Raw genomic sequence first — 14,963 nt, forward strand, 5'->3', positions numbered from 1 at the left:
ATTTTTAGTTTGAACTGGCAAATCGAAAATCAGGTTACCGATGGACATTTTTATTTCGTTAACGAGGGTCTAAATGAGGATGCAACCTGATTCTCTTCAGCGGTACCTATGTTAGGATACGGCATTTCTCCTAGTATCTATACTAGAATATATTATCTACGGCATTTGTTCGATATATTGAAAAAACTAATAAGAAAATTACGAATAAAACAAATTCTCTGGTCTTCAATGAATTCTACAGAAATGTATATACGTTCATGACTCATGATTGAAGCTTAGTCGTTTTATTTTATAATTTATCTCAGTTTCGCGATCAAAATAAAGTACAATGTATATGTTAACGTGCCAAAATTTAAAAAGAAAACTAGTTAACTTTAGATTGCAAGGCACTGTGACCGCGATGTGTTAGAAGAATGTTAAATAGAATGTTGAGAGAGGTAACAAGAAGCATTTGCAAAATATCACATAAATATTGACAAACTGAAAGATATCTTAGCGTAGTGGAAAACCTTTTTCGTAATTGAAAGGAATAATTAAAAAAATTCAATCGCAACTTGAACATTTTGTACAATGCCGCAATCTTGTCCTGTCACCGCCTATTTTGCAAATAATCGAAGCACCTAACAGGCAGCAAAGTAACTCGCTGGCTAAACGCTGTTCCTTAGGTGGATTATTACTGTTTTTTTACTGATGCGGATTAGCGATGCCCAATAAGACGGATTATCAATTTTAAACCTCAAGCTGAATTAAAAATGCTCATCCATAAGGTGGTTTTGCTAGGATCCTTATTGTGCAGTAATGATGCTATGAAAGGTGATGTTTATGAGGAACATGCAGTGTGACTCTCCCCTTACGGAGATGCACGTTTGCCCTATACGTTTGTTTTTAGGTGGCGATTACATGCGGTCATGCGATGTCGATTGAGCGACGACTGCATTTTGGCCAGCCAGCTCTGCTGATCTTGCTCCTGCATATATCTATGTATGCTCTAAAAAAATCTTTAGTTGTGTGCGAAGAATTGATTACCTGACGTGAATTCATACCTCAATAATTACTCTACTGTAGTTTCTTCATTAATCTCTTGCACTCGAAAAATAGAAATGGGAATGTGTATTCGTCAGGGGCCGTACTATCAAAACTCGCTCAAGCTTAAGTAGCAGCCTTAGCACACGTAGCCGACGTAGCGGCCGATTTCTGTCATGATTGGTTGACAGCGTTCCGAAAAAGTAACTATTTTTGAAAATACGACCCCAGACATGTATAATAGATTCGAATTTTTTCCAGTTTCATTCCAACTATTTTCTCATAGTATCAAAATTCAAACAGGTAAACTCGTTATACAGTTTACTCATTGTCCCGCTTCTATCTTGTTCCTGTGTTTACAATTGTTCTATCAATATCATTTCATGTCACCAAACAACGAAGTATCTGTACTCTCAGAGTCACAATATGAACTAATACAGGCTGTATTGCACTTCTACCAGTGGTGCACGGAGACAGGACGAAAGTGTGTGTTTAGTAAGACAATAACCGCGAGGTGATGGCCGCGGCGCTCTGTAATCTAGATAGTGAATTTGTTATTCCACTAATTTTGTTATTTGTGTATGAAATTTATGGCTTGCGAACGTGACTTTGTATCCGTCGAGAGAGACCAATATACTTGAAAAATATTTGACTTTCGATGTATCCTTACATGCTTCAAATTCGTTTTTGTAAATACTTCCTGAACTAGTATTCAGTTCTGCATAACGAAATGAATACAACAGGTATGCCATGTTCAAAATACTCTTGATGGACTCTAATTTTAAAATATACTGTCTAATCACTCCCATTTAAGATGAAGCGCATAGTCCGGCTCGGAAGTTTGTATAATTCAAACGGCACGCCACGTTAAGTAGGAAGTAATATGGGGTTGAAGAGTGGGGGGATCTGCTCGTCTATAGACGCCATTTCAGTACAATGGTCGATAGAGCAGTGCGTGCTCGTGGACAACTCGTGTATTGAAACGATCCTGTCTGTCATTAAAACGCGGAGTCGTTTCTGGAATCATTACTACGCTGGGCGTAATGGTCGTGTTCCGAAGTTTAACACGATAATGATGTGGTGAAAAACTTTGAACGAATAAGTTTTATGAGACAGGGGCTGCGCGAGAAAGTGGTCGAACAGTTCGGACACTGGGAAACTTCGAACGTGTGCGTAAAGTTATTGGAGCTCGCGACGTTCAGTCATGCGGCATTCAACATGCAAGTCCGTGTAGCTATATTAAATTCGAATATTAAATTTGAATTCGAATATTACTTCAGACCATCGCTGTGCAACCCATGTCTACATTAGAGTATAAGGTGATGCGAGATTGTAAATACAAGTGGAGAAAACGCTGTGAAATCTCTGAAATGTTTAGACCTGTGAGCTGACCATTTAGTCTGCTCTTCAGTGCCGACATTTCTCTACTATATTCTAGCGAGAGACGAGCTAGCCAGGAATAGATTTGAGCTAATGTGTGGACTGACAGTCTCTCTCTCTCACTTGTCAATGTAGTTGACGGCAATAATTATTATGTAACCATATGACACGAATAACAATTATGAACAGTTTCAAACTAACAAACAGCGTAGAATAATCGATAAAGATAAGTCAAGTGGTGAAAAAGTATCTCCATGACTTGATCTGCTAGAAACCGCGGCTTGATTTTGTAATGAGGAGTTACTTAACTTCTAAGACAATCTCATTTTTTCAACAATATTTCAAATCAAGTATTACTTATAATTCGCCGTACTAATAGTACTGCAAATTAGCTTAGATAGTTTTTGACCAATCTGTTAATCAGAGCGCAATAAATCTTATAAGGTCTGTGGCAATCAACTTTAAATTTTTTGTGTGGCGAATCATTTTTAAGCCACTTATATATCCGTTCACTTAGTGTGTTATTCGCTGATACCTGGTAGTATTCAGCAGCTTTGTACGTTCATCATTGGGTTGATCTCCACTGAAATGCATACATAAACTTCAAATAACAGCTTCTTCTAAATAATTCATGTATATTTCAGTTTTCAGCCCACGACGGGATCGACGTTGAGCCGACCTTTGCTTGCAATTGATTATACCAAAATAGACGTTCCGAATTAGGATCCAAGTTTGACCGATCAGCAAAAAATCATTGGCCTAAGTAGGCATCAGATTCATATTGTTTTGCACTTGTATTCGAAACTTGAATATGCCTTGCTACTAATGGCACAAATACAGGAAACAATCGTTATGTTTTGAGGTAATGGACGTTCCGCAGCATCGAAAGCACTTGATACATTCATCGTTCTATGAATATGAGCCTATTGCAATAGTAAAATGCGGCCAGCAGTCTCTCAATAATTTCATTACCTTGCATCCAGCATTTATCGCTAGCATTTGGTTCGCTCTATCCGAATATCTAGGAATTTTTAGAAACGTTCACGAGCATGCCTGTCCCCTCACCGAAATTTGCGCCGAGCGCACCGGCTCATTTATGTCAGGTTAGGAACAGAACGTCGCGTTGATTCCTTTAAGTTTTCAGCTGCCTCATATTCCCACGCTAAGGTTAGCTGCCAGGAAAGTACCATCATCGAAAACTAGTTCATTTTAATGACTTCCTCAAAGGGAAAAAATTCTAAAAGCCATCTTTTCGCTGGATTTTAAACTTTGAAATTCCTTACGAGTCTGCAGACATTCTTGCCGAATAACTTGGGGGATGAAAGCGACGAGAGAAAATGTTATGCGAGTAATTAAAAAAAAAGTTCTCGAGGATAATCCATAAAAAGATTTTTCGAACCCTGAAACTCCTGCATATTGTTGAAATATCCGGCTCCTAAATCTACTAAACTTCAAAAAATTATATTATTCGCTCATAGTTAATCGATGTCAATGTTCGTAGTTACGTCAATGAACATCCAGTTGATAGAAATAGATAAATTAAATTCCCGTGTGTACAAATTCCTTGTTCATACCTAAAGCACGCTTTCATATCCTTTGTACATAAATTTGAACCAAAGCTTTAGCAAATAAATTATTCATTGAAAAGCATGTAATCATAATTGAGCTCGAGTAAATCACTGCCTTGTTCTCACTACTGCCTGCAGAGTGGTGTGACTGCCTGCAGAGTGGTGTGACTGCCTGCAGAGTGGTGAGACTGACTGCAAAGTGGTGTGACTGACTGCAGAATGGTGTGACTGCTTGCAGAGTGGTGTGACTGCCTGCAGAGTGGTGTGACTGCCTGCAAAGTGGTGTGACTGACTGCAGAGTGGTGTGACTGACTGCAGAGTGGTGAGACTGCTGGCAGAGTGGTGTGATATCCTGCAGTCTGCAGAGTTGTGTGACTGACTGCAGAGTGGTGAGACTGACTGCAGAGTGATGTGACTAACTGTATAGAGGAGTGACAAAGTGGTCCCTGTGTTACAATGCCCCAATATTCTTCCAGTAGAATAAATTTTCAGGTCCACATCGTATCCCGACACGATTTGTATCCTGCTGGACGGATGGTAAATGGAAGGCGCATATATAAAATTAACGGGAACTATAACTTTTTATTCGTGATATTAAGGTAAAATACTAAAACTAAAATAAAGTCATTGTGTGATCATTAACCGTACCCCCTTTCCCATTTTCCAATGCGGCAATGCCTGTGATACGTATCGATGATACGCGCCCGAGCAGCCCCTATTTACATTTTTCCAGCACCAGGCTTCAAAACAAACTATTACGACCATATTCTATTATTCACCTACATTTTGCAGTAAGTAATGTTATGAAAAAAATATATATGAACTGGATTTTGGAGCTCAATCTTATTCTTAAGTTCATAAATTGATTGCAATATTTTTTCTTTTTTATGATGTACGGTTCATGTCATTCAAAATAATCGTTTTATGGCCCTTGCACTGTCAATGAGTCCTGTCAATTTATCTTGACAACAATAATTAACAAAATTAATGACGGTAGGAGTACCGATAGCAAATCTATTCTATCATGTGGATGAAACTCGGCAATAATTCAAAGTAGAACATACTTTCGCTTTAACGCGAATTATGCTAATTTGATCAACGTATGGCGATTATTACTTGCTACCTTCAATGCCATCTATCTTGTCGTGGAGGTTTCGGTTTTTTACCTCATTTTGCGTTTACAATTGCTATTCATCAGCCACTTTGATGACTAAAGTATTTTTTTTAATAAAGATGAATCATGAATCAATTCAAATTCTCGAAACAAAATTGCGCATTCAATCATAACTTGTATACCTGACAGAAATGTTTAACTTCGGAAGAAAAATTGAATAGGATGAAAAAGCTGTTTTTTTTTATACATGCTTGCACAATCCGCATTCTGGTAGGAATCTTGAAATTCCCGCCAACGGTAATCCCAGTCCCACAACTCGTGTGTACAAACCCGCAAACGTGTGTCGGCAGACTCGGCCGAAAAGCATCCTTTGAGTACATAAGTGAGAACTTGAGTTCAATTATAAACTTTCTCAAACACGGATTTAAGGTAAGTGAAGTTAATTTATGTAATTGTACGAGATATTTAGTAGGACATAATATTAGTAAATATTACTCGTGAGTTCCTATGGGAAATAGGTATTGGCTGCGTGTACTGGTGTCTGGTGGTGGTGGGGCAGAACCGATTGAGCTGCTTTTGAGCAGTCAGTACACGCAAGGAAGGAGAAAGGGTGTTTTTTTCTGCCCCTCCGGTATTCTCATTTTAGTAGGCCAACATGGTGTCTGTGTGGTCAGGAAAACATCGTGGCTTTGCTGTACGCGCATATTTCGAGAACAATCAATCCGTGATTGCAACGCTAAGAGCTTTTCGGCGGCGGTTCAATATTCCATGCAATGATGCTCTTCCTCAGGCGAACACAATTCGGTCCTGGGTTAGGCAGTTGGAGGCAACTGGTAGCACACTAAGAAGAGATACAGATGGCCGACGCAGGTCCATCAGCATCAGAACACCAGAAAATGTTGAGAGGGTGAAAGCAGCAGTCATCCACTCACCAAGACCGGGCAAGACGTTCTGCACGAAGGCATGCAGTTGCTTTAGGAATCTCCTCACGCAGTTTCAGGAGGATTCTGCATAGGGATTTGCATTTCCATTCATACAAAATGATGATGGCCCAATGAAGTAGGCTAAATGCAACGATTGAACAAAGCCAACTTTGCCAGAAGCCAAAATCCATGCAAGGTAAAATTTTTTGCTGAGAGAAGCAAATTTGTTAAGAATTATTAGTGACTAATTGATTTTTTGTTGGTCAAAGGCTTTGCTACAAGCATCATAGCATGGAAAACTTCTACCATTACTCCATTAGGGCTGCAACTAGAGCTTTCCTGCCATTTCTGGAACTGTGTAATTTCTGCCAGATGATTAACTCTTATCTAATTGTTAACAAAAGTGCAGGATTGGGCAGTGAGATTCCAAAGGTATTGAAAATTTGTCCAGTTGGAGCTGCCAGATTTCAGAAACAAGTAGGAAAATTCCAATCTTGCTTTGCTAACTGAAGTTGTACACTTGTACTTGTACACTTGTACTGTAAATGCATTTGTAGCAGTTTTGTGTATTATTACCCAGGGCCTGGACAGGATTGGAATTTTCCTGCTTGCTTCTGAAATCTTGCAGCTCCAACGTGACAAGTTTTTAATACATGAGGAATCTTGCGGATGATTGTGCACTTTAGTTAACAATTAGATAGGAGGTAATTCATCTGGCGTAAATCTTGCGGTTCCCGAAATGGCGGGAAAGCTCTTATCGCGGCCCTACAGGTAGAGGTTTTCCACGCTTGCCCGAGGGGGGGCGGGTGTCTTATAATACCCTATCTTGCAGGAATGGCCGACATTTTATTTTCGACCAAGATATGCACCAGGGTGCAAAGTTTGCAGGCAGCATTGCCATTGCCAAGATATGGGTTTTTAGCCCAAAATGTCACCAGCCATTTTTAAGATAAGTTGCCAAGTGATTTTTTATAAAAAATACTGCAACTAACTCTGATAGTATATCCCTTACTCTCCAAGTCTCCATGCACTGCAACACTTGCACTCATCCCAACTGATTTCTGGACAAGCTTCACTGCATCCTGATCCAACCAACGTGCCGGAAACCTTACTGTGTGCACTTGTGGTCTTTCAGATTTGCAATAATTGCCATAATTTCAAAGTTATTTCTAAAATGCAATTATTTCAACCCAAATGTGATGGCAAAATCTTCTGGAAGCATATATTTTGCTGCTGATGCGACAGATGCGTCACCAAAGATATTTTGATATTCACCCACTTTCTGCTCCCTGGGTTGCTGGATGGTGACTAATGTGACATTTATGTTGACAAATAAAATATGTACTTTCCTAATAACATGCTACATAGCTTTGCAAGCAGCATTGCCAAGATTTGGATTTTTAGCCCAAAATGTTTCCAGCCATTTACAAGATGCGTTGCCAGGCAATTTTTATTAAAAAATTATGCAACTAACTCTGATAGTACCGTAAAATGGGGTAACTTTGATCACTTTTTTTTTTTCGAAATGATGCCTTTTTTTACTAGATAAGTTAAACTTAAATTGAAACATGCAAAATACAGGTCTATACTCTAGCTTCGCTCACCATAAATTGCTGGCTTCTGCCTCTCATAGTTTTGATGTAATTTCAAAAAAAGTGATGGTCTTTGTTACCCCCCACTTTGGGGTTTCTTTGACTGGGTGGTAAAATCAATTTTATTTCTTGGTAAAATAACTCCAGGTTTTGGTGCATTGTAGTATAACTCTTCTAGTTACAGATGCAAATGACAAATTTTAGAAAAGTGTCATAGTTTGCAAATTGGGGGTGCCACCCCCCAATAGGCAAAATGTGACCACCTAATGGCAGCTGTGATGGGGTAACATTGACTGGCTTGGAAATTAAGTTAAAACTACCATATATAAGACTCTGTAGAGTCTGAAACATAAAGAAAAAACATTAATAGGTGTAATAAACATAAAATATGTTACATAGGTAGCTATGAATAAAAAAATTGGAGGGGGTACTCTGACAGGCTTTAGATAATAGCTCATTTTTTGGGTCACATTTTTAATTTTTTAACCTATTAGATATGCAAACTTTTTAAATCTTTCTATTGTGTTGCGTAGCCTCAGTATTAGGCCTTTAATGGCCATCAACAAAATTTTTCTATGTCAAATAGTTTTTGAGTTTTGGGGGTTTTTGTTAAAAAAACGAAAGTGGTCAAAGTTACCCCGGGAGTCAAAGTAACCCCATTTTGCGGTATATCCTTTATTCTTCATGCACTGCAACACTTACACTCATCGCAACTTATTTCCGGACAAGCTTCACTGCATCTTGATCCAACCAACTCAGATTTGCAATAATTTCAAAGTAATTTCTAAAATACAATAATTTCAATCCAAATGTGTCAGCAAGATCTTCTGAAGGCTTAAATTTTGCTCCTGATGTGTTGCCAAAGTTATTTTGATATTCACCCACAGTCCCACTTTCTGCACCCAGGGGTATGCATAGGCTTCTTACTGGTCATGGAAAACCTGGAAAGTCAGGGCATTTGATTTTTCATTTTCCAGGCCTGGGAATTCATTAAATTTCATTTCAGGTTATGGAAAGTTTTGGAATTTGCAAATAAAAGAAGAAAAAATTAAGTGTTTATCTGTGCTGCATATGTTTACTTTTTCTGCAGTCTCTTGTTTCCTGCGTTCTGATTGTCACGCATGAAACAAGAGTCTGTGCCACAGTGTCTTGTTTCATGTGTTCTGATTGGAGAACCAATCATGGGATCTTGGTCACCAAGTTCAGTTGCACTCGAAAACTTTTTGATCTGCAGTGGCAGCGTTCCATCTTCAGGGTGCAATTTCTACATCACCATGCCTGCCTAATTTGCCTGGAAAGTGTAAATTTCATGACTCCATCCAAAGCATGAAGGTATGGCGATGTGTACGTTGTGCTTGAAAGACTTTGATATGTCAGGATGTGATTTGGTCTGACTGAGGGTCCAAGGGTTTTATCTAGGGTCCCAATAAGTGGCAGGTTGATTGAGAGGCGAGTTTCTTAGTTATATATTTACAAACTAGATGGGAATACAAGGAAGCTTGGTGATAAGTACACAAGGTAGGTTTTAGATGGTTACTCTAACGACGGAGGCTACTCGACGCCAGAGTCTGGCATGTCCTGCGGACTACATGATGATGGCTTTACTACATCTCGCCTGTGACTGCCTAAGACTGACTGAAGGTCTGCTCGGGGAGCTTATATGGACGTACTATAGTGACGTCACGGAAGTGATGCAGTAACTGCTAACAAGTAAGGGAGTTACGGTAGACAGCCTGAAAGATATGTCATATATGGGGCAGCATCTTTGAAGAGCCATGAAGAACTATGCATTTACATGTTTGCTATTTATAAGTGTAGGAGATGATAGAATATGCACGGTTAGTCTTTCAGTCATGCTAAACCTGTCGTATATGAGTGTTGGAAAATTATATTGATCGTCATGGAGAGTCATGGAATTTTTTTTCTAAATGCTGGTATGAACCATGTACCGTATGCAAATTAAGTCAATAAAGTTTTAAAGCCAAAATCTCTCTGAAAGTTTCTTTAAAGCAAAATTTTCAATCCAGTAGATATTTTTTTTCACTTCAGACCTTAGCAGAAGTACTTTTCCAAAAATATCACCTTTAAATGTTTTTTTTCAGGGAATTTTTAGAGCTAGTAGATGTATGATTTCTCGACTGCCTTTGTGCTACATAGATAGGAAAATGTTCAGTTTTCACCACTATTTTTAGTTTGCAATTTTTCAATTAGTTTTGCTGTATATATAACATTTATATATATATATGCTGTGATGGAGGACTGTTCCGATCTACCCCGTTTGACAGTATTCCATGCTAGCTGTGTAGCGTATAGGTCATTGGCGCCAACCGTTTGACAGTATTCCATGCTAGCTGTGTAGTGTATAGGTCATTGGCGCCAATTTGGAATAACAGGCAGAATTTTCTTAAAATTGCCAACAAAAACAATTGTTTTTGGATGATTTTTGAAAATTGCAGGTAAAAATTGCATTTTTCTCATTTTCTTCTTAACAAATTAGAAGAAGTCATAGGAATTGGTGAAATTGGCCAAATTCATGGCGTTTTTTGTCTGATTCAATCATTCATGTGTAGCTTCTGTGTAATTTGCCATTTAGGCATTGGGATTAAAGTGAAAGACCAATGTAAATACACATTGATATTTTTCAGATGGTTCGAGCAAGCAAAGCCCAGTCAAAGGCTGTTGAAGCAGCAACTCCTGGAAGTGCTACAGCTGAAGTAATGGAAGTGGATCAAACCAAAGCTGTCAAACCTGTCAGTGAACCTAAGAAAAGTCAGAGAGGAGTTCAAAAAGTGCCTGCAAGTAACTTATTGAATGGGAAAGCCAAACCAGCTGAAAAAGAAATGCCTGCTTCTGTCAAAGCCCCAGCCGATTCCAACAGCAAAGCAGGGAGAGGTCGCAAGAGAAGTGCTGCTGCAGATGCTGTGCTACAGCCAACTAGCAAAAAGTCCAAAGGTAATTGTCTAGATAAATTTTTCTTATTTTTGTGAGTTTGGAGATCCATTTATTTCTTAATGATAGGTATTCTTTCTCTCTCCATCTGTCTAGGATTTTTTGTGTTTCAATCTCTTGGCGTTCAGCTGCTAATGTATTCAATTCTTACACACATTTTATGCAACTCATATCAAATGATTTACATATCAACTCCAACTGATCTCTACTACTGATTAAATTATTTTCTTAAGTCAGATGCAAAACAGTCAACAATATGTTCGAGCCAATAAATTCAGTACGTACCTAATTAAAATGTTTTTAATATGAACAGTAAGCAGTGGCAGCAGCAGTCCTCCTGTGCAGCTCACTGCCCCTGCTGTGAAGGACGGTGTGGTGCTTACAGTGGGCATGGGTGACATAGGACAGCTCGGTCTTGGCCCTGATGTAGAAGAGAAAACCAGGGTAGCAGTCGTACCTGGATTGCCTAACATTGTTGCAGTGTGTGCTGGAGGACTACACTCAGTTTGTCTTGATGAGCAAGGAAAAGTAAGTCGAAGATTCTAAATATGGAAGGGAGGGATCAGGGAAGTAAATCTTATTTTCAGTAATGACTTCAAGCCTTTGTGTCACCTAATAGCTTATCAAGTAGTTATAAGCAAATCTATTGATATTATTAGAGTATATATAAATTTCTGCTTCAGGTACATACATGGGGCTGCAATGATGAGGGTGCATTAGGACGCACCACTTCCTGTGAAGAAGACAACTTCAGCGCTGGCTGTGTAGAGGGCATTGAGGGGCGAGTGGTACAGATCACGGCTGGTGACTGCCACACTGCTGCCCTCACACACGATGGCAGAGTCTACGCCTGGGGCTGCTTCAGAGTCTGTATATACAATATATCCTTGGAATTTTATGATGCCAGTATTTTACTGCGCATTGCACATGATTTTGTACTGTTTAAAAAAATCTGCACTTTACTTGTATGTTTAGAGGTAAAAAAAAAATTTAGAAGTAAAATTTTTATTTCTATGTTTAGAATTAAAATTAAAATTTAGAACTCATCAATGTTGTCAATAACTAAATGAAACAGTTTTTGTGCCTTACAATTAAGTATTTATCTTAATTTTCTTGGGATGATATAACCAATGTTAACATCTATCTTTTAAAGATCACTATCGAAACTTAAGTTTCTTCCCCTGTAATCAAATTTTCATGAAGCTCACTAGTGCATTGATGTTTTTTTCGTGGCTGGTCTTCGTGAAGTAATGGCTAAATGTCCACATTCATAACCCATGATGTTAGCGGAACACAACTATTCAGATTGCTTTCCCACGTAAATTTAAACTCTTTATTTATGTTTCATATATGAATGTACAATTTTTCTGACATGCAAACTCAATTATGATTAAATTTTTGGCAGGACAACAGTGGTCCGCTGGGTTTCCTAGAGAGTGGCACTATCCAGCGCAGCCCTCGCTTGCTGCCAGCAGGCGGTGAAGCCATCATAAAGTTGGCGTCAGGAAACAACCATTTAGCATTGCTGAGCCAGGCCGGCCGTCTATACACCTGCGGCTGTGCCGAGAGCGGACAGCTGGGCAGACTGGCTGAGAGATTTGCATCTAGAGATCTCAGGAACAGGAATGGTTTTGGTGAGCAGCTGATTTTTTTTGTTTTGTTCATTAGTTGATCTTGACATTATTACAGGGATCCCCAAACTGTGGCTCTCGTACCACTTGATATGCGAATACTTTCACGGTCATGAACGATTCCTATTTTTTTGTGTGGAAAAATGTTCTCTACCTAAGACTGACTGAAAATGTGCCATAGCCACCAGGCGCCACACACTGGTCACAGCGGCCCACCGTTAAGTTCAAACAAAAACCTTACTCAATGGGCCAATAATTAGCACACAAATTGACTAGCTAACAAGGCTAAGTTGGCTAACACTATACTCTGCTTACAGAGGTATTGCTGCAACCAGCTCCGGTGCGTGCGGTGCGTTTGCGACGCGTCGCGGTCACGTTTGACGACGTATGGGCCGGTGGTGAGAACACCTTCGCCAGAGACGCCAGCACAGGAGCTATATTCGCCTGGGGACTCAATAACTACAACCAAATGGGCGAGTTTGCTGGATGTTATATTTATAATAGATATGACGACCTCTGAAGTTGTTGTTCAACAGTTTATAATACTACATACATCAAATTCAAATCGACTACGTCTCTTTTCCTATTAGAGATATATGTTTTATTTATATAGCGATACATACATGCTCTTCAATTTAAAATATACTTCCTACAACATTACCCGTTCACTATTAACAAGGCAATTATGACCGCGCAATTTTTTTCCCAGGCGATGAAGACACGTCCACTAAATTCCAGCCGACGCTTATTAAGTCAATGGCTGACAAGAAATGGAAGAAATTCACAAGCGGGCAGCACCACACGTAAGTAGCTAATGATCACTTGTGTCTGTTTCTTACTATTCACCCCACTTACGTATTTTTGTAATAACCATGTTGATAGATTGAACTATTAAGTACGGTAGTATTTTGGCTCTGAATTTGCACTCCTATTGTTTATTTGATACGTACGTGTTTTGTATTCATATATCTTTAAGTAGATTCATATATCTATGAGTCTATGACTCCTTGACAATCAGACAATGATGAACCTTGATAAAAATATATATTATAAAATATAATAGAAATGAAAAATATTGCTCCTGATATGTGTTGACGTATGTAAAAAGATTGTGTTTTGTTTCAGTGTGGGTTTAGACAGCGAAGGACGAGTTTACACCATGGGACGACATGACTACGGACGCCTGGGCCTCGGAGACGCCGACAGGAAGGACGCTAAAGTGCCCACGCTGATCGAGACTCTCAAGCAGCCTGTCAAGGACGTGTCCGCGGCAGGCTGTGTGTCGGTTGCAGTCACGGAAGAGGGTAGGCAATTGATTAGCTATTATCACATAAGTCATATTGATGCTCTTCGTGTTGATTAATCGTAGTAACAGAAATCGAATTCAAAATTTTTGTAACTGCAAATCATTCAAATTGAAAGCTACTTGAGCTGATACCGTTCACAATTGGCCGGCATCACTCATCGAGATGATGAATGTTACAGAATTCTCTTGAGCTAAGATACTAATTTCTTTCACATGTCAATACTGGTATACTTATCACGTAAAATTAATGTATCAGGTAAAAAAAGCTAAATCGGAACTCAGTGTGTTTTAATGCGTAAATTTTATTTTAAATGTGTTTGAGCAGGCGTGGCCTACGGATTTGGTATGGGAACATCGTCCCAGATGAGTCAAGGCGACGATGAAGATTGTTGGGAGCCAAAAGAGTTCACAGGCAAGCAGCTGGCAGAGAGGAAAGTCGTATCGGTGAGCGTTGGAGGGCAGCACTCGATAGTTCTTGCAGTGCCCCAGTCTTAACTGTGCGCTTAGATTTCATAGGAATGCAAGATCGACGTCGTAACGCACAAAGTGGTGCGATTTTTTTTTCTTGTTGTGGTCTTGGAGATAACACGATAGTTAGTTATTTTATGCCTAGCTTGTTTTATACACCCGAGAAAGATCTTGTTACAGCAACTACTATGAAACGAACAAATGTGAAACTTTTGATTTGCTGTCCTAAATATTAGTATATCTTGGTATTTGTTGGTGAAGGGTAATGGCCCGGGGTAGTAATTATTTAAAATCTATTGTTAAATTAATAATGCGTCCGGTCTTGTTGCGATTCTGAGCTAATGGGTGAACACATATTTCAATTTGTTGTACGGAATTCGAAGCATTGCCGGGTTAAGTCGTGTTACGAGGACTGCTAGCTAATAGATTCATATTGCAGCTTTTATGACCGAGTTTGATTAATAGTATTTTAGCGGTGCGATAGCATGCTGCCCTTTTCCGTAGATAATGTAGACAGATGGTCGTGTTAGGAACCCTTTAATACGAAGTTTCTGGTCATTCACGTACGCTAGTAACAGGTTGTTGTTTTATTACATGACGTCAATTTTTACAGCGCTGAGATGTAAACTCACGCGTTGCATGGTAGAGCTAAGTTATTTATTGTAGCTATATCATCATACTGTTCGCAAGAAGGGTCGTTCTAACTTTACTCAGTAAGCATTTAACATTGTCAATCTGTGCCAAAAACAGATAAAATTTGCGTTGTCTAGGAAAATCGCTTCATAGGTTTGGACACTATGAAATTATGTGCGTATCACAATTTATGACTAATAATCAACTATGTTAATCAGCCTGCATTACCAGCGTTGATAATTATGCTAATCTTACTATATGTTTTGAATTGACTGACTACGAATTGTGCATCTTCAATAAAATTGTCTTCGGTACAACCATTCATACTTAGTTCTTTCCGCATGCATTTCTTGTCGGTAGGGAAAAAATACTTTCA

The 14,963-nt window shown here is 39.0% G+C and overlaps 1 protein-coding gene across 1 annotated transcript; it reads left to right on the forward strand.

Annotated features, from left to right (window-relative positions):
• The first annotated feature begins 5,386 nt into the window (after positions 1-5,386).
• Positions 5,387-14,907, forward strand: LOC108681539 (regulator of chromosome condensation). Its single transcript, XM_018170584.2, has 9 exons — positions 5,387-5,514; positions 10,246-10,552; positions 10,863-11,077; positions 11,233-11,415; positions 11,955-12,183; positions 12,498-12,653; positions 12,890-12,983; positions 13,306-13,484; positions 13,812-14,907. The coding sequence occupies exons 2-9, from the start codon at positions 10,246-10,248 to the stop codon at positions 13,979-13,981; spliced, it is 1,533 nt and encodes a 510-aa protein (XP_018026073.1). The 5' UTR covers positions 5,387-5,514; the 3' UTR covers positions 13,982-14,907.
• Positions 14,908-14,963: the final 56 nt, after the last annotated feature.

The sequence above is a fragment of the Hyalella azteca genome, unplaced genomic scaffold (genome assembly GCF_000764305.2).
Source record: "Hyalella azteca isolate HAZT.00-mixed unplaced genomic scaffold, Hazt_2.0.2 contig4677, whole genome shotgun sequence".
Lineage (NCBI taxonomy): Eukaryota > Metazoa > Arthropoda > Malacostraca > Amphipoda > Hyalellidae > Hyalella > Hyalella azteca.

Coding starts and splice junctions, on each gene's coding strand:
- LOC108681539 (XM_018170584.2), top strand. CDS start 10,246: ATGGTTCGAGCAAGCAAAGCCCAGTCAAAGGCTGTTGAAGCAGCAACT. Junction 12,184..12,497: donor CAGGAACAGGAATGGTTTTG/GTGAGCAGCTGA, acceptor CTCTGCTTACAG/AGGTATTGCTGCAACCAGCT. Junction 12,654..12,889: donor CAATAACTACAACCAAATGG/GCGAGTTTGCTG, acceptor TTTTTTTCCCAG/GCGATGAAGACACGTCCACT.